General features: G+C 49.5%; 1 protein-coding gene across 1 annotated transcript in view; it reads left to right on the top strand.

Moving 5' to 3' along the window:
- The window catches only part of MAN2A1 (mannosidase alpha class 2A member 1), a 1,326,430-nt gene that overhangs the window by 165,371 nt on the left and 1,138,125 nt on the right, over positions 1 to 22,934 (top strand). Inside the window, exon 4 of the mRNA XM_086961008.1 lies at positions 976 to 1,147. Coding sequence (XP_086817134.1) covers positions 976 to 1,147 — 172 coding nt within the window. The remainder of the gene's footprint in view (positions 1 to 975; positions 1,148 to 22,934) is intronic.

Consider the following 22,934-nt stretch of genomic DNA (forward strand, 5'->3'; position numbering starts at 1 on the left):
TCGCAATTTGCGAGTCGCAGTTAAGGAATGTTTAGAAATGGCTATATTTTAAGCGATTTCTACATGCATCAGCTTTTGCGAATCCTTAATTATGATTCCTTAAAAATCGCAATTAAGAAATCGCAAAAGCCAGCATTGATGCATGTGCCTGTAGAATATTTGAAAATTCAGCAGTAAGCATAGGCCTAATATAGAAAAGTGGCTAGCGACAGCGCAATGTTCATTGATAGTATGCCTCTCGCTTTGCCATATAAGCAGTGCATAAACACCCTCGTACCACAAAGAGACTATTCACAAAACATTGAAATCCTTCCACGTATGTAATATTAAATTTGCAGGAATCAGCTTGCAGCCCCTTCTAATCTTTTGCAAATGCTGCGATGGAGGCCTGTATGGGGTAGTATTCACTGTCAAAGTTCTGTATTGCAATCCTGTCCCTTTACACGAACCAGAGCTGCAATTAAAAAATAAATATGTTAATTAAAAAGGAACGGCCATGATGCACCTGCTCCCACTGTGACTGAGCCTAAGTTTACAAAATGGAAAAGATCCCTCATGGTGAGGTGTCTGTATTTACTTAATGGTTTGCAGCTACAGTTGTAGTTTCAAAGCATTGGTAAATGTAATTGTGATTGATAAAGAAAAGGTAACCCACATTTTATTCCCTCTCCTTTTCAATTGCTAGGAGCCATACATTGCATATTGAGAGTCCGTCATTTCTGACTCGGTGTGCCTTTAGTACTTTGAGACTTGTGGTTTTGCATTCACCAAGCATGTGATTTAGTGCACCCGTAAGCTTTGCAACTGCAGTATAATTTAATGTTACAGACCTCTCTTTTTCCTAAGTACAAGGGCATGTGTTAAAAAATCTAAATCTATGATTAGTGAAAGAAACTTAATTCTTTCACTAAGGTATGGGAGAATGTATATCCTAAATAACCATTAAAACCTATTGTGCTATATTTCTATTTCTAGGTTGGGTGAAGACATTTGATGATTATTTTCGAGATCAGACACAGCACATCCTCAATAACATGGTGATCAAGCTTCAGGAAGATCGAAAGAGGAAGTTTGTGTGGGCTGAAATATCTTATTTTTCAAAATGGTGGGACGGAATTGATAGCCAAAAAAAAGATGCTGTTAAAAGGTTTGTAACAATTTATTATTCAGCATTAGATATTTTTTTGTTCAGTGATATTTAATGCAATTTTAACCCAGGGCATATTTTGCATTGTAACAATTGTACAGGGATAAAAAAATGCACGTCCCAACATCTCTTAAGTGTTGTTTTTGTATATACAAATATCTATATCAAAACAATGCCCTTTCACACTTAAAGGAAAAAAAGGTTCCACAAGTGTGTAGTACGCCTCTCCCATATCGATTAGATGTTTGTATGTGGCTAATCTCGGGTCTTCAGTGCTCTCGGCCTAATAGTCCTGTAAACATGTACATACATAATATTGAAGTATAATGATATAAAGTCAAGAAAGCCTGGGTCACACAAGAAAACAGGTAATAAGTAATCGTGCGGGCATCAGACTTTGCTTTCTCATTTGGTCATCCCACATCCATCGTGTTTCTATATTTCAACGCCCTTCACTTCAGTTAAACAAAAATGTGTATCAGAGAACTTAACCCCTTCGATGCTCATGACGGAACGGCGCCGTCATGAGCGTCGGTTGGCCTGTGCTCATGACGGAACCGTTCCATCATGAGCCCGTTGGCTCATTAGAACGTTTAGCACAGCGCAGGAATCTGCGCCGTGCTGATGTGGTTAAAAAGGCAAATTCTTTTGGTTGCGGATGCTCATGGAAATTCTTCTCATTACAAATGTGAATGCAATTCTTCATCGGTATTCATCCTTTGCGGAGTGATACAGCAAGCTTTTAGGATGGAACTGGATTTCAATATGCATAATGCGGACATTCTGTTCCTACCTCTGGAGTGTTTAGGGACTGAATCAACGGCAAAATATTTGGCCATCGTCCAATCACTATGGTGTGCTTCTTGAACGTTTTTGCCTGTGCTATAGCTCTGATCATTGTTGGGTATTGCTCCCCAGTGTTCCAAGATGCACTTCTTCACAGGGAAGGTAGTGGAGCTAATATACTACTTCCCTCATGGACAGGTAAGCACACAGACTGCAAAGTCTGTTTTGAAAGTTATCAATTTGTGTATTCGCCACTTCTTGTTTAATCTTTCTACAGTAACTTCCTGCATATGCCTGCGGTACTTACAGGCTTTACATTGGCTGCATCCTCAGAAACCTCTCCCCAGTCCCAGCCAATTGGTGGTTTTGGGGTTAAGATGGCTGTGGACTAGCATATCTTTTAAAGACAAATTCCTTTGGAATGTCATCGTGGGGGTTCGCCCTATTTTCTCTCTTAGAATATTATGTATGTATATCAAAACAATGCCCTTTCACACTTAGCATGTCGCATAAATAATGCAAAAAAAGAAAAAAAGGTAGTTCATAGTAGATGAAGCACGCTACAACACCACTGACATTGTAAATCTGCTAACCTCAAATGTCTGTTTTTAAGTGTAGGCTATCCACCAAAACCATGGCACAGCCCAGGGTTCCCTGTGTGTGTGTATGTGTGTGTGTGTACAGAGACTGTTGGACTGATGTAATTAAGATCCGTTCACAGGTCAAGTGAAAAAATAGGTGATTTCTCATTTTAGCTCTATAGGAAGTGTTGCTCTCATCTACATCCCAAACGGTGTAACGTATTTACATCAGACTTGGCATTAAAGTAGAACTTTACTAAGAAAGTATGTCTTTTTTATTTGGTGTAAATCCACTAATAGATTTTCAATCAATCAGTAGATTTGTAGAGAGCTTCTTGACCTGTGGGGTAAATCAGCTAAATAGTCTTCAGGGACTTTCGGAACTCTTGAAGAGATGGGAGGTTCGTAGATGAAAGGATAGCTCATTCCATGTCTTTGATGCTAGGTAAGGGAAGGAATGACCTCTGCATCTGCTAAGTCAGTTGCAGAGGTTGAAGGTTCGAGAAAGGGACGCGAAGCAGAGGTGGTTCAAGTAGTCAGGTCTGCAGGGTGTGTAGGGCCTTGTATGCGTGGGTCAGGAGCTTGCGTTGGCATGTTTTCTGTACAGGAAGCCAATGGAGTTCCCTGAGGTAGGGGGTTTATCTAAGGAGATCCAGGACAAGTCTGTCTGCGGCATCTGTCATGCAGTTGTGAAGTTGATCGTGTTGTTGGTGATGTCTATGGAGAGGGAGAGAATGAGTTGTGTGTCTTTGGCATAGGATATGATGTTGAGTCAGTTTGTTTTGACAATGATGGCCAGAGGTGTTGTGTAAGTATTGAAGAGAGCGGGGCTGAGCGAGTTTCCTTGGGTTCGGAGGTGAAGGCGGACATTTTGCGCTCTTCCTGTGAGGAAAGAGGTGATCCATTTTGGATTGGCACCTTGGATACCTATGTTTGCAGCCTTGTGTTACAAGGGTGATGGGAGACCGTATCAAAGGCTGCAAGTAAGTGAAGGAGGATCAGAGCTGCAGTCTCTCCTTTGTGGAATAGGGCTCGGATATCATCTGTAGCAATGATGAGGGCTGTCTCGATGCTATGGTTGTTGCAGAATCCGGATTGGGAGGAGTTGTCTAGGAGTTTACATTCCAGATGTAAGGATAGTTGATGGCTTTTTCTAATACTTCAGCCAGGAACAGGAGCAGGGAGATAGGTCAGTTGTTGTTGAGTTCGCTGGGGTCCGCTGATAGTTTCTTTAGAAGGGTGTTGACTTCTGCGTGTTTCCGGTCCTCGGGGAAGGTGGCTGTGGAAATTGAGATGTTGAACAAGGTGGTGAGTATGTGGCTGATTGTGGCGTCACCTAGATTGAAGATGTGGTGATGGTATGGGACAGATGGGGCCCCTAAGTGGACCAGGTTCATGATAAAGGTGGTGTCCTATGGGGCCGAGCTGGCTCCATTTGGTTAGTCGGATGTATGTGATGGTAGCATGGTTGTTGTGTTGCTTGAAGAAGTCAGTGGCCTTGGGCTGGGGTTTGAAGTTTCTGTAGATGTTGGCAATCTTGTTGGGGAAGAAATTTGCAAGGGTACCGCAGACTTTCTATGAGGGGTTAATATTGTTTGTTGCAGCTGAGGGGTTGGAGAATTCTTTCACTATGTTGAAGAGTACTTTGGTGTTATTGGAGCTTGATTTGATGCGTGAGGCTAAGTCCTTTTTATTTGATTCTTTCCGCTGTCTGTGGTAGAGGTTGAGGGCTGAAAATGTCCAGTTGTTTACAATGTCATTTCTCGGTTCTGAGATCTTCAGTGTACCAGCTAGCCTGCTTGGTGTGCCTTCTGTGGGTGTTGTTGCCAATGTGAGCCATACTGTCACGCAGTTGGTGTTACAATTTTTGAAGTTTCTGAAATTCTGGTCTAGGTTGTTGAAGGAGACGGGGTCGATGATGTTGAGGGTGTTGAGCCATGTGTCCTTTGAGACTTTGCTCCAGCTATGGTGGGTGGTGTTGGGCAGACTGGGAGCGGATGTCCGTGATTTGGTGATTTATTATTATTATTTTTTTAAAGAGTTTTATATAGCGCGAACTAGACCCGAAGATATCGGGTATCAGAGCGCTTTACATAGCACCAGTTTTGTTACATGAGGACACATTCATTTTTTTTGTTATGCACAGGAAGATTAAGTGATTTGTCCAGAATCACAGGATGTTGAGCGTCGTTGCCAAGACTCATACCAGGTTCCCCAGCTTCGACATTGACCCCTCTAGCCAGAAGGCTACATCCTCTCCCCATGTTGAAGGGGATGATAGAGTGATCGGTCCAGGTAAGTTCTGTAGTGTGGCTGTACCTGATGCGGTCGCTGGAGGTGAAGATGGGGTGTGGTCTGCGGTGTGCATGGGACAGTGGAAGAGTTGGGTGAGTCTTTTGTTGTTCATGCCGTTGCAGACGTTGGTGCTGTTTATGTCATTGTGGTCGTCGAGATGGAAGTTGAGGTCTCTGAGGAAAATTTAGTTGTTGGAGTCTGACGAGAGGGGCGATGAAGTCAGTTATGAAGTTGAGAAGGTTGGACTTGATCCTGGAGGATGGTAGCCGAGGGTGCCCGTGATGGTTGTTTTTCTGTCTGTTCGGAGTCTTAAGTTGAGGTGTTCTATGGCTGGGGTAATGTCACCATTTGTGGTGGTGCATTGGATGGGTTCCTTGTATATGATGGCGATCCCTCTGCCCGCCAAGCTTGTTAATGTGGTTGCGATGAGTGATCTTGTATCCTTTGGGTATTGCGATGGCAATGTCTGGAGCAGAAGTGGGGTTGAGTCAGGTCTCCGTGATGAAGAGGACGTTGGGTGTGAGGGTGGATATAACGTCCCAAATCTCAGTGGTGTGTTTGTGTAGTGGGTGTGTGTTGAGAAAGGCCCATGCGAGTTGGTGTTTTTGTTCCTGTGGCGTTTGTGGTTTGTTCTGGAGGTGGCTGGTCGGTGAGCTGGTGTGTGTGCTGTGGCAGTGGATGCAGATCGTGGGTCGGAACTGTGGCAGTGTTTGTTGAGGTGTCTGGTATCGAGGATGTATCTGCAGGGGGGAAAGAAGGGTCAGGGGTCATGGAGCTGGGCAGGGTTCAGGCATGGATGGCGCAGACGGCCTATGTTAAGTAGGTCCTGGTTGGGTGGGGCTTCTGGTGGCAGGAAGAATGATGAATGGGAAAACGCAGACTGTTTTTTTTTAAACCTTTATTGTGAAGAAAAAGGCATACAAATACGGGCCTACAACCATTCAGGCCGGCCACAACACATTATGAAAGTCACATAAAAGAAGAAGGAGGTGTCCCGGTAGCGCCCAGCATTGTGCAAGCAAGTAGTTCGTTCTGAGGAAAGCTGAGCACGACCGCCGAAAACAGGATCAAAGAATGTTAATTTTTATAATAGGGAGTATAGCAGAGCAATTACAGTTTGTGATCATCTGAGTTCCCCTAGCAGGCTACGAACTAAGCGTCAGGACAGAAAGGCATCAATAACGACGGATTTCAGCAACAGTTTACATCAATTAGGATATAGACGCCATAATACAAATCAGTGCCCCCCGTGGCCCGTCGCTTGCCCACCAACCACCAAATTATCATAATGGTGCATAACAGAGGAACCAGAACAGCAACAGTGGTTACAATCATCCTCTATACTAACCTAAATAGTAAGGAAAAAAGGGGGGAAAAAGAAAGGGAGGGGGGGGGGAATATTATAAAGAAGAAAAGAAAGAATGCCGCGCCGCTGTACGCGCCCCACAGCGAGAAATGCACGCAATGTGGCTGAGGATCCCGCTATTGGGTTAGGGCATGCAAGTCATAATGTGTATGCAATCAATACTGTAGAAAGAAGAACAACTCGCCCCCCGTCCCACCTGCAGGCATACCATGGGGGATACGCACAGATGCGGCGCCCCGATAAAGGGATACAAAAGAGCCATAGAACTAAGTGGAAAAGAACAAATAAGAAGCCCCAACCCACCCTGCACCCCTGCAGAAGGCTACGGCCTACCCCCCCAGCTGCGTGCCTTTCGCCCTAATTAGGAACCCGAAATATAGAAAAAGTCAGAGAAAAGGAAAGGAACACAAGAGGCAAAAAGGGAAGGGAACCAGGGGGGGGAGGAGACCATCAATCGAGTCGTTCGGCCCCTGCCTCCCGCCTTCCCACACATTTATGCAACATTTAAACGAGATCGACACAGTTTCAGGTATCGTAAACCCTCAAAGGGATCGCCAAGATTATCGTAATTGGGGGCAATCTTCATCTCCATCCGTTAACCAGTTGTCCTCAGGGTTCAGTCCGGCTCACCCCTGTCCCGTCCTAGTCATTGCCACCATACGAGACAGAGTAGTGGGCAGCAAGCATTTCAAGGTGGAGAAGCCACTCGATCGGAGCAAAACGGAACAAGGGTGTAAGCCAGAGGATCCCAGTAACCAGCAACAAGGCAAGAACTTTTCGCGGCGGTCCACACTATACATTAGATACAACTGGAGCAGCAACCAGTATGGATGCAGTCTCACCGCACCGGAGAGTAAGGTATTCCCCGCAAGGCAACAACAGGACCTCACCAAGGCAGATCGAATCGGCAGTCCACGTCTCTCCCCGAACATTCGAGCAGGAACGGGCCCCAGGGCGGGGCCCGCACCCTCGCTCGCCGCAGTCCAAGCTACCTGGAAATTCGGGGCCGCGGGCATACAGTCCTGTCGATGTACGGCGGCAGCACTCCCCGCAGCAGCTGAAGGGGACGAAACGGCGCTCACTTGAAGTCGAGCCGCGTTCATGAGGGACGACCCAACAAAAATGGCGGCAGATCGTCTATCCTGCACAGGGGCGACGGGGGCCATGGCCGCATGTAAAGATCGCAGAGCGTCAAGGACATCGCCAAGCGTGGGCTCACGCTCACAGGACCAGGCTCCCGTGCACTGCAGCGACACAAGTCCGACGTCCTGAGTAAATCCGTGTCCCAGGGCGTCGGCCGCCATCTTGCGGGTCCAGCCGCGTCTCCACACTCCTCACCCCCTGGAGCGGGCTCTCAAACAAGGCCACAGCTGGAGTTCACCCGAGCCCCAGAAATGGCAACCTGGGTGCAGAAAGGAGAGCCATCAAAAAGGGGGTCCGCCGGTGTCACCACCCCGTGGGCGCCACACGCCACCTCCGGGCGCAGGGCTTCAAGATGGCCGGACCAGGCAACAAAGGGGGGGTAACCTCCTGCGCGGTCTTCCCCCATCCACGGCGTGCCACGCCCTACCTCGGAGCTTCCCGGCCGCTGGACCGGGTCCGGTCAGTCTCCACCGGCATAACCGCACAACGGCCTTTCCCGGCCGACCCCCCTCCTCCACCAGGGGCCGCCGCCACTACGGCCGACCCACGCAGGCAAGTCCCCGGTCTCCGCGCCAAGAAGGCCCAGGATCAGGCAGGAGCTCAGCTTCGGATCCGCAGCTCGCAGGAGCCCCCGGGTCAAACGGTGAGTATGAGCGTCGCTTCACCTTGCCATTTCTGCCCGAATGTGTAGTCTCGGGGCAGGATATTAGGCAGGATATGGGTGTTGGGCAGGAAAGCTGGCGGAGCCGAGCTACAGTGCGGCCATCACGGTCGCGAGCTTGACTCCTCCCCCACGCAGACTGTTTTTGAAGTATTAGAGTTTGGAAATAGTGCAGAGTGGGCTTTATGGTTTAAATCTTTCATTGGATTTTAAGACAAATGACAAAACAAGGAGCATGATCCCTTGCTCCCAAAATTCTCATATGACAGACAACAGGTGTCGTAGATAGCGGTAGTACTGTAGTAGATGCATGAAGCGGGTCTGCTAAAGCCGGTAATAGACGGCACTTAGAGAAGCAAAACAACTAAAGAAACCCAAAAATCCCACCGCCACCCCTACCCCATGTCCACCAAATGGGATACAATAAGAGGGCTAAAGGAAAAAGGGAGGGATGGGACAGAGTACCTCTTGAATCATCGCGGTCTGCGAGACCTACACGAGGAGCTCGCCTGTAGTATTTGTGTGTCCGCTAGGCGCAAGGTTCGTAAATATCTAGGGCATGTCAGTTCCCTGAACTCTGATGTGAATAGCGTCAGGAAAGGGCGCCACAGTTCAGGGAATTTGAAGCCCTACCCGCTAGAGTGAGGGTCAGGTTTTCCATCCCAACACCGTCCAAAGTCTCTGCAGCCATCCGGAGTATTGGGGAGGCTGGGGGAGGAGCGCTAGTGTGCAAGTATATTCTGGGAAGCAGCTCCCAAGGCGATTGCGATAAGGCGACCTCTTCGGGACTTAGCCGGGTACATGAGCTGGTTGGGTAAGCCCAGGAGGGTATAGGCCTGGAAGTGTGGAAGTTGTATGTCTAGGTGAGCGTTTATGTTGTCTAAAATGTGGGACCAGTATGGTTGGATTCGGCTGCAACCCCTAAAAGAGATGTTCCAATGTGCCCACCTCCCCACATTCTCTCCAACAAAGGGGGCTTTGGCAGGGGTCGAAATGGTGAAGGCGTTCCAGGGTGTAGTACCAGTAAGTTACCACTTTGGTCAGTGTCTCGGTAAGACCTGCGTGATATGCAGAGTGTCTGGCCCTATAATAAATACTATCAAATTCCTTATGAGTGAGAGTGCGGCCCAAGTCCCTCTCCCAACGTGCTCGCCCTGCGTTATATGTCTGTACAGTGGTGAGCAGTAGATGGTTGTAGAAATCTGAAATTAGTTTCTTGTTGCTGGATCGAGTGACAAGCCACTTCTCGTACGCAGTCAATAACCGCTGAGCACCAGGCTTGACTTGTGGCAGGAGAGCCCAATATCTTAGTTGCAGATAGGGCAGCCTCTCTGTTACGGGGATACCGTAATCTGTCCGGAGATGTGGAAATGGGATAATTCCTTCCAGGTCAAATAAGTGACCCAACTCTCTGCATGGGGTAGGGCGCCAGTGTGTGAAGGCCTTGGCAACAGTACCCGGGTGAAACTCTAGGTTATTAAATAGTGGCGTGAGTGGGGAGGGGAACAACGTCAGCTCATGGGCAATGGCCTTGCGATCCCATGCTTCCATCGTGGTGCTCGTAATGTAAAAGGCATAGAGGTTAGGTCTGTGTGCTTTGTTAAGGAAGGGGATACCCTGTAGAGGCGTACCAGCAACTGCTTGGTCCTGGAACAGCCAAGGTTTCTCAGATTCAAGACAACTCCACTCCACTAAGTAGCGGAGCTGGGAGGCGTAAAAGTAGAGGTGCAGATCAGGGACCCCAACGCCGCCCTGCTCCGGAGGCAAAATTGCTATGGCGTGCTTAAACCTGGGTTTACGGCCCTGCCAGATGAATCGCGCCAAGTCTGATTGGGTTTCCTGGATCCAGCCTGCAGGGGGACGCAGGGGAAGGATCTGAGGGAGTATAGTCATCCTGGAGCCTGCTATTCTGCCCAGCCAGGAGAGTGTGTGGTGTTTCCATTGGTCAAGCTCTTTACGGATGTGGATACGAAGCTTCTCATAATTTGCAGCGATGGTGGCGGGGATGGTAGCACCTAATTGCACTCCCAGGTATGGAATGGTGGAAGTGGACCACTTTATCGGGTGTTCGTTGCGAATGTGAGCCAGAGTATCCGATGCGAGTGAGATGTCGAGGGCAGTAGATTTATCCATATTAATCTTGAACCCGGAAGCCCGTGCAAAGCTATGAAGTTCGACAAAGAGAGCCCTCAGAGATTGGATCGGGTTAGAGAGGGAAAGCAGAATATCATCTGCGTATCCCACCGAATTTAAGCCTGGCTATGAGGGGGTGTTGCGGCTCCATGTATAGCGCGAAGAGGAGAGGAGAGAGGGGACATCCCTGCCTTGTACCTCTGCTTATTGGAATTCGGGACGACGTCTGGCCGTTCACCCGAACCGTCCCATTAGGTGAGCGATAACAGTTTAGATTTTGTGTACGCAGTTTGTCCCCAAAACCAAATTTCAACAGGACTTGCTCCAGATAGGGCCAGTGTACCCTGTCGAAGGCCTTCTCCGCGTCATGGCCAGGAGCATATAATCCCCTGGAGTGTGAGAGGCCTTTTCAATAAGTTGTAGTACTCTTTTAGTGTTATCGCTGGTCTATCTCTGTGGTATGAACACCGTCTGATCTGGTTCCACTAGCTGGGGCATATAGGGCGATAGGCAAGCCGCTAATATACTCGTGTAGAGCTTTATATCAATGTTCAGAAGGGGGATGGGCCTGTAGGCGCTACAAAGTGTCTTGTCCTTCCCGGGTTTAGGAATGACTACTATTGAGGCCTCCAACATTTCTCCGGGGATGGTTCCCGTTCCCGTTTGGGCGAAGGTATTAAAAAGGTCCTGCAGCAGGGGGGCAACTTCGCCACAAAAGGTTTTATAGAAGGCTGCCGAGTAGCCGTCAGGCCCTGGTGATTTACCGAGTCGGAGACGGGAGCTGGCCGCGATAACTTCCTCCTTCCCTATATCCCTGTCCAGATATTCTGCCTGTGCTTGAGAGAGTGGGATTATTTGTGCGGTCTGTAGGTAGTCAAGACTATAAAGAGCGGCAAGAGAGTCGCTTGAGTATAGGTCTGCGTAGAAGTCCCGGAAAGCTACCGCTATGTCCGCGTCCTCCGACTTGGGCTCTCCCCCGGGGACCCAAATGGCCTGTACACCCTGAAGTTGTTGCACTTCCCGCAGATTATGAGCCAGGAGGTGGCCACATCTGTTGCCCCCGTGTAATAGGAGTGGCGGAGACGAAGGGCCGAGTATTCGGCTTTGTCTTGATCTAGTGCCGCTAGTTGCTTCCTCTCTATACAGAGCTGGCGCCAGGCACGAGCTGCGCCTCTGCGCTGGTGCATCTGTTCTAGCTCTGCTACCCTCTGGGTTAGTTCAGCTCTCTTGTTACTGCGCTCCACATTACTGGCCGCAGATATGGCGATAATTTCCCCTCGTAGGACCGCGTTGAGGGCAGACCACTGCGTCGCCAAAGAAGTATCAGGATTGGTGTTGAGTGTCAGGAAGTTTGTGATGGCTGTCTTGATTTTGAGTGTCCGTGGACGCATGGGTATAGTGTATCTCGCAGGCGCCAGTGTCGCTGTGGTTACCGGGCATGTGGGAAGTGAAATATGTCTACAACTGGGGAGTGATCAGATAGGGATGCAGGGAGGATCTCCGTGTCTATCGCAAGCACCTGTAGAGGGGTAGAGCTAAGGAAGTAATCCAGTCTGGCATATGTTTCATATGCCCTTGAGTAGTATGTGTAGGCCCGGCTGTGGGGGTGAAAATGGTGCCACATATTTGAGTCCAAGGTCCCGAAGTCGATCCAGGTCGGCCTGGGAGAGAGCTCCAACCTGTGTCATGCGCTGACAAGAGCGGTCAATGACATTGTCGAAGACCATGTTTAAGTCTCCCCCTAAAAGCAAGTGTCGTTCATAGTTGGCTGTTGCCTCCGTAAGTATTCTATGGAAAAATCTCCCCAGTCCTTCGTTGGGGGCATAGAAAGAACCCACTATGAGGGGGATCCCCGCTACCTGAAATCGGTATGTGAGTAAGCGGCCCTTAATTTCAGCTTCTTTCTGGGGGACCTTATCCTGGAAAGAGCAAGAGACAAATATAGCAACCCCGGCTGATGCAGTGGAGTTAGAGGAAAATAGTTGCGTGGGGAATGCACGGGATCTCAATCTCTGGTGATCTTTAGGGACAAGGTGGGTCTCTTGTAAAAGGCAAATGTCAACGTTTGACTGTTCTAGATAGTGGAGGACCGCTTTGCGTTTAATCGGGTTATTGAGACTGCGGACATTGAGGGTGAGAATTTTAAGCGATTTCTGGGGCATGTGGCATGTGGAGGGGGAACTGGCTGGGAAGAGGTCCGGGAGGGCCTCTCAAATGCTCCTGGCTAGAAGAGGGAGAACGCCATCCTACAGCGCTGCAATCTGGCGCCTGGAAGGGGGTAGAAGGTGGACGAGGGGAACAACACCTGAAAATAAATCCTGCAAAACCCGCACAAAAGAAGAGCCCGACCCCCCCTAACCCAAAAACAGCCCGAACAGGAACAGTTTGTGAGAAGAGTTCATCGTCCCAAGACGACTGGTATATCATCCAGTTGGGGTCCATGATGTGATCAATGGGAAGGGGAACCCTCTCCCCGCCGCCCACCCAAAACCAGCAAGGATGCATTAGGAAGGTGCAGAAAGTCGAATAGCTCCAGGCCCATCACTTGTCCTCAGAGCCCTCCCCCGCTAGGGCCTCGGTAGCTGTAGCCAGTGCTTCTTGTTGGTACAGGCAATTTCAGAGGCGGCGGCCTCCGAGGGCGCTGCCTCCTGCTCTGGCGCTGCCATCCTGATGGAGAGATCTCCTGCCTCGGTCCCGCACCATCGGCGTCATCTTCCTCGCCTGGTGGAGTCAAGCCTAACAGGCGGTAGGCTTCCATCAAAGATGTTGGTGGAGTTTGCTATTGTACCTAAAGATGAGGCAGAATGGGTGTCCCCAAGAGTACGAGATCCCCTGCTGCTGCAAGTGGTCGGTCACCAGGCGGAACTGCCACCGTCGCTGAAGGGTGATCAGTGCTAGGTCCTGGTATAGGACCAGGGAGTGGTCCTGGAATGAGATAGGATGGATAGTCCTTGCCTTAGAGAGGATAGACTCCTTGGTCTTGAAGTCCTGAACACACACACCAGGATGTCCGCTGGAGGCGCGTTGGGACCCCGGGGTGGACCCACTCTGTGTGCTCTGTCCAAGACGACATCAGCCTCATGAGAGTCTCCGAGTATGTGCCGAAAGGGGCCAACTGTGAAAGCAAATAGGTCCCGGGTGTCGTCTGTCATCTTCACCCCCTGGATTCGGATGTTGTGTCTGCGGGATCGGTTTTCAATATCTTCCAGATGCATTTGCATGTCCATATTCTGGTCTTGCAACCTAAGGACTTCTTGTTGGAGCGTCGTCAGATCTGTGACTGTGGAGTCGCTTTTCTCTTCGAGTGCGGCCACCTGCTCTCCGAACCTGTCAACATCCTGGCGTATGTCTTTAAGTTCCGTGGCAAATTCAGCTTTGACTGACTGGATATCTTCCCTAAGAGTGAGAAGAGCGACTCTAGGAAGACCTTCTTGATGGGTTCATCCCCCGCGGCCACGTGGCTTTTCACTGTCTCGGCTTCCGGTGTTGTGGCAGCCGTATCAGGGATGGACTGTGGGCGGCCAAAGATATCCTTCAGGGGTTTCGGCTTGTTGGTCCTAGATTTGGACATGCTCCCTTGGCTCTCCAGGCACCTCACTGAGCAGCGTCCAGAGACCGGTGGGCCCCCCGGGGTGCGCGAGTACCCCAGCCGGTGGCCCCAGCGTTCCTGGGAGATTTAGGCTGAGCAGAAACAAAGACGAGCCAGCCCCTCTGATTTCGGCAGTACGGGCGTCCGAGATCCGGTGAAGATCCTGTGACTCTTGGCAGGCGCCGGTCCAGCCGTAGGAAACCACCAACAGTGGAGGGTGCGTAGCAGAGTATGGAGGGCTCGAGAGTGGTTCCCAAAATATGGCGCTGTTTGTTAGAGGCAAGTCCAGCTCTAGGGCAGTGCGAGATCGTGGGGTCGGCCACTCACTGGTCACTGCGGGTCCGTAGGGCTCTCCACCCACCGTCCGAGCAAGGCTCCGATATCTCTTGCCGCGCCGCACTCAGAAACGGCGCAAAGTTCTAAGACATGGGTGGTCTGACCCTCGGGGTCTTCTTAAAGGCCCAGATGCCCCAGGTGTCAAGGAGGCTGAACACAAGACCACTGCAGACCCAGGTACCTTCTGTTGAGTGCGGGTATCGGATAGGAGCGCCGGCGATATGTAGGGCAAAGGAGCCCACCAGGTTGAGTCAGCCCCCGGAGTGCGCACTCCAAGACCAGGTTGCTCCGATGGTGGATCACATGGCAGTCACAGCACGCCACATTTCCGCTGTGGGGGAGCAGCGCAGTCACCGGACCAGCCCCAGACGTCCACCCTCTCCTGCACTGTCCCCTGTTAGGCCGCCAAGGTTTTCGCCACACCGGGCCGGGGGTCCGCACAGCACACTCAGTTGACGCAAAAGTCCAGCCATACGCAGCACCCGGCCCCCTCTCAGTTGTACGTGGATGGAAGCACACACAGGCCTGTGGGATAGCCGGCCCGGCCCTAGATAGACCGTCACCACTCCTGCCGCACAGGTAGATCGGAGGGGCCTCCAGTCAGTCAGTCCCCAACTGCCCCAGCCTCACCTGCAATATCGTTGCTGGGTGCACCCAGATGTCCGCCTCCTTACCCACCCTCACCCACAAGGTCGAGGATCTGCACGTCCCACCTCCACAGCGCGTGAGAGGGGGACGCGAAGCACTCAACCCGTGCCTGGCGGGTGGCCCGCGAGGCCTTCTTGCTCCGGCCGCGGGGCAGTCGCCGATGTCCCAGATAGGTGATAATGCAGGCAAGCGTTGGTCTGCGGGCCAGGTCCACTGGGTGTTGATCTGACGTTTCCCAGCCATTAGCACCTCCTCCACCTCACAGCTCCAGGCCGCGGTCCCGGCCGTTAGCACCCCAACGCTTGCGGGGTGGGGGTCCCTATGGGGCAGACTCGCACCCCGAGAGATAGCTCAGTCCCCCGAGGGCACAGTCCAAAGTAAGTGCCAGGCAGCACCAGCGTCGCCTCAGGGGCCTCGGGGCTCACGTGATCCGCCGCCGGCTCTACTGCACTCTCGGCTGGCCTGCGCGTACCTGAAGCCGGTGCTCCGCGTGGCCTAGGGCGCCGGGCAGGCTCAAGACTTCTGTTACTATCCGCCGCCAAGAGCAACAACCACGACGTCCGCAGGTGACCGTCCGCTTCACCGGGGACGCACCTCCAGTCGACCAGATGGAGAGGGGCCCAGATGGGAGGCTGAGAGGGAAGAAGCTGGCCTCGGTGTCCCTTGCCTCGGGCACCGCGTTGTCGAGGCGTGGGCGGCCGGGTATGCCTCTCCGCTCCTCCCTGCTCCGGTAAGATTAGAGTGCCGGCCCAGTCGAGACTGTCGGCACTCCTGGGGCTCAGAGGGCCGATCTCATGCGAAATGGGCCCCCAGGAGCCGTGCTTTGCTTTCATGGGCGAGAGGCGGGCAGGAGCTTGAAAACGAGCATCCTACCTCGCCACCATCTTGACCACGGCCCCCGCAGAGTGGGCTTTAAAGGGTTAACGCTTTTAGATATATGTGATTTGTTCTCGCAAGTCAAACATGTTAATCCCATTTGCAAAAGGCTATGTGATTGGCTGGATTAGGGCTGCAAATGTTTATTTTAGTTATCTTGAAACTTGCGAGTCTGCTGTGACTGAGAGAGTTTCGGGCTCTGGAAAAAATGTCCACTTACAACCCAAAACTTGGCAAGCCTAAGGGGGACTCAGACGCATGGAATATCAATAGCAATCTTGAAAAAGGTTCTCGAGTCCGAGCCGACTCACAAACTCGCCTGTGGCCATTTGAGATGCTGGAATAGATGGCCATTTTGTTCCTTTAGAATATTGTTATGGTGTGTATTGTGTGCACCGCAAACCACAATGGGAACTTAGGTGGTTTTTACGTTTTTAAGCTGAAGTGAACTCTCTTTTAACTCTTCTTTTTTCTGTGAATATCAGTTTTTTTTATAATACACTTTATTTTCAACCCCTGCCCTTATGGCCTTAGGCTGAGCTCAGTTGTGTTTGCCAGGGCCTGCACCCAAACCACGGTGGATGCTTAGTACCCATTGTGAGAAGTCGGCCTGGTATATAATGCTCACTAATTCTAGTGATCACTTTGTACCATGCCAAGCAACCCTTATGATGATTGGTTGTAATTCAACCTTGTAGACCAGTTATCCTAGTGGTAACGTGGACAAAGCAGTCTTAGGCTAAACTCTGAAAGGCATGTGAAGCCAGCTGTAATACCATACACAACCCCCTTGAATACCAAATGAAAGTGACACCACACAGATATATATTGAAAATATATATTGATTTATTAACTATAAAATCCCCTGGACTCTTTATGAGCACAGAAGCACAAGCGTTAAATCACAAGACAGTTTAAAATACACAAAAGTTGCACAATATGGATGAGCCCAAGGGGCCACCTAACCCATATACTAAGAAAGTGGTATAAGAGATACCAATCAGAACGGAAACAGGCCTAGGGCCTTGGGAATCGCTGGAGCTATTCGAGACTAGCAGTAACTAAGTCGGGAAAGGCCCGCGGGACTCGGGTGCAGTGTTCAAAGTGCACGCATGGGAGTTGTTAGAGTCACCTGAGTGAGTCCTTCTCCTCCTAGGCTTCTGGTTAAGTCCACCTGGGGGTCTGAATGGGTTGTTACCAGATTCAGTCCCAAATAGGCTTAAGTTAGCCTGGTTCAGTCTACTGACCAGCACCTGACTATTTCTGTCATCATCTGACTCACTGCTCCCCCCTTCTGTCTCTTCTTCCTCTTCCTCATCTACCTGAGGAGCTCCAGTGATGGGGGCTTCCTCATCTACCAGGATGATAGGGCCAGGGGTGTCTACAGTGTCATCCTCTGAAGGATGGCCTCCATCAGCATTCCCAGTAGGGTCTGCCTTAGAGGGCTTTAGAGTCTCAGACTGGTCTAAGAGCTCTTAGGTGGTCTGTAGTAGGGGAAGGCCCTGTCCTCAGACCCCTTAAGACACAAAGCTGTCTTAATTCCTTAAAGGAAAAAATAGCAAATTTGGATGGTGCCCTTGGAGGGTCACTCTCAACAGGGATTTTCCCAGTGGAACCCTCTGCTCCAGACATTGCTCTAGTGTGGGTGGATGTGTTGCAATCTACCTACACTGGTGTTTACCTACTAAACCTATCTAGTAGTTGTAGTCAGGGTGTGCTACTCCCTTTGCTCTACAACAACTAAGTTCAGTAGAACTTATGTATACTAGTCTTGTTTTTATATGTACCTAGCAGGTACCTGTATGATCTTTCAAATGATAATCTCAAAGATTGTAATGGTAAAACAACAGCAAGCTCAGATCCCAATCCGCTGCTCACCAATGTGAGAAGTTGGCCTGGTATATAATGCTCACTAATTCTAGTGATCACTTTGTACCATGCCAAGCAACCCTTATGATGATTGGTTTAATTCAACCTTGTAGACCAGTTATCCTAGTGGTAACGTGGACAAAGCAGTCTTAGGCTAAACTCTGAAAGGCATGTGAAGCCAGCTGTAATACCATACACAACCCCCTTGAATACCAAATGAAAGGGACACCACACAGATATATATTGAAAATATATATTGATTTATTAACTATAAAATCCCCTGGACTCTTTATGAGCACAGAAGCACAAGCGTTAAATCCCAAGACAGTTTAAAATACACAAAAGTTGCACAATATGGATGAGCCCTAGGGGCCACCTAACCCATATACTAAGAAAGTGGTATAAGAGATACCAATCAGAACGGAAACAGGCCTAGGGCCTTGGGAATCGCTGGAGCTATTCGAGACTAGCAGTAACTAAGTCGGGAAAGGCCCGCGGGACTCGGGTGCACTGTTCATAGTGCACGCACTTTCCAATGTAAAGTCTATGGTGCGTAAAAAGTACAAAGTTAGTTAGTTAGGAACCTTCCGAGTGACCTAGAACGCTGAAACTTAAGACACAGGCCCTTGAGATGTGTACCAGTGTAGGAACACCGACGGAGCTGAGTTACCTCACCCACAGGAAGCGGGTGCACAGGGTCGAAGTAGTGTCGGGTTTCGTCACGCTAGTCGATGGTGCTTGGAGCTGAAGATGCTGCAGGCGGCTCGATGTGAAGAGTTCCGGTGGATCCAAGGGTGGATCTGAAGTGGTGAAGACCTGAAAGCAGAGGGGACAATGTTCAAAGTCACTAGCCAGTGACTACCGTGGAACCAGATTGGAACCAGGCGATGTCGGGTGCAAACAGGCGTTGTCGGGTAGCTTCTCTCTGCAGCCACGTGGACACCGGGGGTCGAGGACGTCCAGGAGTCTGTCACGAGCTGTCCCACGCATGCTTCTCGCTGTTGGCGGTGTCGGCGACCTGATCGGAGCAAACAGGCCTTGGCTAATGCAAGCCATGCAGGAATCGAAAGATGCTTAACACTCGGACCAGCAAAGTCAGAGCGAGTGCTCCTTTTCACAGGAGCTTGGGCAAGTCTGGAGCAACCAGACCCGCTGTGTAGTTCGTCGGTTTCGTCACCAAGATGGCCGCTGACCACGTGGCTAGTGGCCGGGATGGCGCGTCGAGTGGCACAATGCAAAAGGGCCCCACGCAGATCGTGGAGATGCTGGGGGGCTGATCTTCGGTGCAAGGGCTGCTCGGTGGTGGGGGTTCTCAGTCCCCAAAGCACAACATCGAGGATACCTCAGAAGCTGCGCAGTCAGCTTTTCGAGTGTCTTCCAAGAGGTCCGGTCCCACGTCACTCGGTGCCTCCACGGGTCCCTTCTTTGCAGGGACTGTGGATCGGGCTCTGAGAGGTCTGGGAGTCTGGTTCTTGTCGGGCTCTGGGCTCGGGCTCCGGCGGGAGGCGGCGGCAAAGCAGACGTCAAGTTGCCGGTTGGTGCCTGTGTTCACAGGGTGGCCACTCCTAGGCCACAAGGGAGATTCTCTTCAGTCTTCTGAGCAGCAGAATGTCGAAGTCCAGTCTTCTTCTTTATTTCAAGTCGATTCAGGATGATCTGCTGTGCAATGGCACTGCTCCCACTCTTATTCCCAATCTGAGGGGTGGATCACCTACTAGGTCCCTCCTCTGGCAGGAACCAGGAAGGGGGGCATTCACACCCCCTTTCCTTTGCCCAGCTCCTCGCCAGGCCTGGGTCTGGAAAGTCTCAGGACAGGTTTGGACTGGCCTATGCACGGGGACACCTTGTGTGCCCCGGGCATGTCTGATTCTATTCAGCCCTGTCCTACCCAATACACAAAACCCTGTCTGGGGTGGTGCTCGCACCTCCCAAGGCAGGAAACCCTTTGTCCAGGCCACCATCTGCCGAGTTTCGGTCAGCAGCAGGAGGCCAGACTCGTGTCTGTGGTGGCAGCATCCATTTTGTGATGCTGAGGCTCTGGTTAACTTTAACCGGGGTTAAGGCTACACACATGTCGTGTCCCTCTAGAAGGGTGGAATGCTATCCCCGTCGACAGAACTGTCAAGGGGATAGTATTCCAATTCGTATGACACCTTACTCGACATGTTTTGATAAAGCCAAACCAAAGATGGCATTTAACCGCGAGGATTATAATGCACTTAAGAGTATATGGTATGGCAATATCCCGGAACAGCTTAGGGAGTGGTTCCCGACAGCTGCGGACAGGCTCAGCTCATGCTAGAGCACCATCTCACAGATTTCCAAGCACTCTGCCTCCAGGATTGATGAGGCCTTCCATAGGAGTGGCTGGTAGGAACATATGTGTCCAGTTTAAGGTTAGATATAGGGATACTATACCTATGTAAGAGGTGATTACACCAACTTACCCCAGCTGAGTGATCAGCCAGTTGTGTCAAATATGGAGGCCAGGCCAGGGGTGGCACAATACATGCTGCAGCCCCTGGTAGGCCTTGGAAACACCTATGCCCTGGGTACCTAGGGTACACTGTTACAGGGGCCAATAAGGTGAACCAGTTCCAATTCGTAATGCACCTAAAGTGCATTGGCAGTAATTTAGAGAGAGAACAGCAGGCTGTGGGTCTGATTTGCAGGCCCACAGCCACATTAAGTCATAAACCAGTGAAGCAAAAAGCAAAAATTTGGGGTGACCATAGGATAGCAGACCCTACTCTCCTACACCCATGGAACACACCCCCTTCTCCTCTTCAAGGCCTTTGTCTCACCCTTTCTGTGACATGTTTTTCTCTGCGTCCCTAAGTCTTTCTCCCTCAGATCTCTTTTGTCTTTTTTTAACTTGTAAAAGTAGCAAATCCCATTCATGATTTTTAACAAAATGGTGAACAAATTCAGTACTTAAAATGGAGACTTATGTGATTGCCTTTTGACTCTCAAATCACATGCTTTTTTCTGCAGTTTATCTTGTGGTGGTCTCTATTTTTCTCACCTAATCACCTATGGTCCCCTCATCGATCCTGCAATACTCTAGGGTTGGTGAGCTCCTATGGAACCCTCCTCCTCATTGTTAAGGATTTTTTTCTCCGCAGCTAGAAAATTGCTATTTTTTAATAGATTCACTATTTTCAAGATGACAGAAAAATATTCAGTAAATTGCTTCACCATCCAATAACATTTATCAAAAACTTCAGATGTGATTGAAGGAAGTCGCATATCAACTCCAAATGGGCACAGATATGCATAGTGTGGACACTTCCTTTCAAGCCCACTTAGCACAATTTTTAAATGCTTAGATTAAAATAATTACTGAATGGATTTAAAGCATTGTAACAAAATAACCCTTTGTGAGTAAGTTTCCACTTTCCTGCCAGGTTTGGCAGTAATCTGTTCCAATGTTTTGCAATAGACACCAGCAGAATTTTTAAATGGAGCTAAAATGGAAAAACATTACTTTAACCCCTCCCACCACCTATAACCTTTTTCTTCAGCAATTTTTCCCCTGCATGCCAGACTCTAGCTGCATAAACATTTTGTGTGCCAAATTTTGTGCACATTCTTAAAGTAATAGGCAAACCCAAAAAATATTTTTCAATGGAATGTGTATTTGATCAATAGGTACACTGTGTAATTTTATGTATATATTTGTGTGTGTGTGTGTGTATATATATATATATATATCTATCTATATTGCTATATAACAGTTTGGATCGTGTTTCCAATGGAAATGCCTACATTGTTTTGATGATAACTTTGATGTCATTCGACAAATCTCCACAAAACGTTCCAAAAAAGTATAACTTTTTTACTAGTTTGTGCGAGGAAAGATTTGGGGCAAATCGTCAAGTTGGGGGCCAAGCAAAAGGGGGGGTCGAAAAAAACTTGTTCCCTATTCATTTTTTTATAGGAACTATAGACACAAGTGCAGCCCAAACCGCTAAACCAAATTTGACAAAAAGCTAGATCCTGGTTCAGAAAGAGTGCTTTTTGTGTTTTGGAGTAAATACGTTCCGTATTTTTAGAAAAATTAAGGTTAAAAAAAATTGTATATATAATCTGTGGAGCTGACAGAGCTCATACTAAAATTAACCAGGAAGTGGTGGCAGCTATCATATGACTCAAAATTTAGTCCCGAGTCCTTAAAAGACATAAGAGGGCAAGGTAGGGACACCCTGACCCCTAAGCCGGGAGGCTTAATTGGCCACAAATCTGTGGAATGTTTTTTTAAGGGCACATTTCTATTACCCCCACCGATCAGAGGGGTGGGCCAGGGTCCAGGCACAGCTTATATTTTAGGGCGAAGTCGAAGCATGGCCCCCTTTCCCAAGCCTCTAAAAGGAGGAACCCTTCCCCGGGGATAATTTAAGTAAAGGGGTGGTGAGCCGTGGGAATTGGGTCCCCAGGAGAGGCCCGGGGACCCCGTCCCCAGGGCCCTGCCTTAAAAAAAGGGGAGGGGGGCTCACATTTCTCCAGTATTGGGGTATATTTCATAGATTCACATTCCTAAATCATTCCCCGTCGTCGGAGTCGGAGTCCCACGGTACATAAAAAAGTAATAATAAAAGTTAGACAACTAGCGGGTGCAGCAGAACTGCGAAGGCAAGGCTGGCTAAAATTGACGTCTTTTCGCCAGGAGGTTCAGGCAAAGATTATTGATATGCCGTTTGATGGTGAATCACTATTTGGCCAAAATGTGGAGGAGGCCCTTCAGGCCATTAAGAAAGATACCAAGACAGCAAGATCTCTCTGTACTCTCCAATTTCGGAAGCCGCCCTTTTGTGGCGCTAAGGTTTGTGGATCCTTTTCTATTCGAGGAGGCTTTAACCAACAAAGGTCATACCAGTCCTTACAAAGTAACCAACAATACCAGCCTCGACGACAACAGTCTTGCAGACAACAAAATACCTCCTATTCCCAGAATAAAAGGAAGCCCTTCTATCGCGGACTGGATTCAACTAAAAAACAGTGACAACCGCCACCTGACACCTCTTGTACCGTCTACCCCTTTAAAAGTTGGAGAAAGAATCTCCCAATTTTACTCGAACTGGTTCACTATAACATCAGACAAGTGGGTCCTGGATATTGTGGCCAGAGGCCATGTTCTAGAGTTCATAAAGATTCCTCCAAACTCTTCCCCCAAAGGCCCACCTCCAGCTCATCTCAAGAAGCTTTTTTCCCTAATAAATTTGATGATATGAAAGGGAGCAATCAAAATGGTCCCTCAATTGCAAAGAGGAACCAGGTTTTATTCAAGGTTTTTCTTGATTAAGAAAGAATCAGGAGAATGGCACCCCATTCTGGATCTATGCTTTCTCAACAAATAATTAAAGAAGTTATCCTTCCGGATGTTAACGCTTCAAGAAATCCTTCAACTCCTTTCTGCGGGGGATCACATGGCCACCCTCGACCTCCAGGACGCATATTTCCATGTGCCAATTCTACCCAGACACAGAAAATTCTTGCGGTTCACA

The sequence above is a fragment of the Lissotriton vulgaris genome, chromosome 3_1 (genome assembly GCF_964263255.1).
Source record: "Lissotriton vulgaris chromosome 3_1, aLisVul1.2, whole genome shotgun sequence".
Classification (NCBI taxonomy): domain Eukaryota; kingdom Metazoa; phylum Chordata; class Amphibia; order Caudata; family Salamandridae; genus Lissotriton; species Lissotriton vulgaris.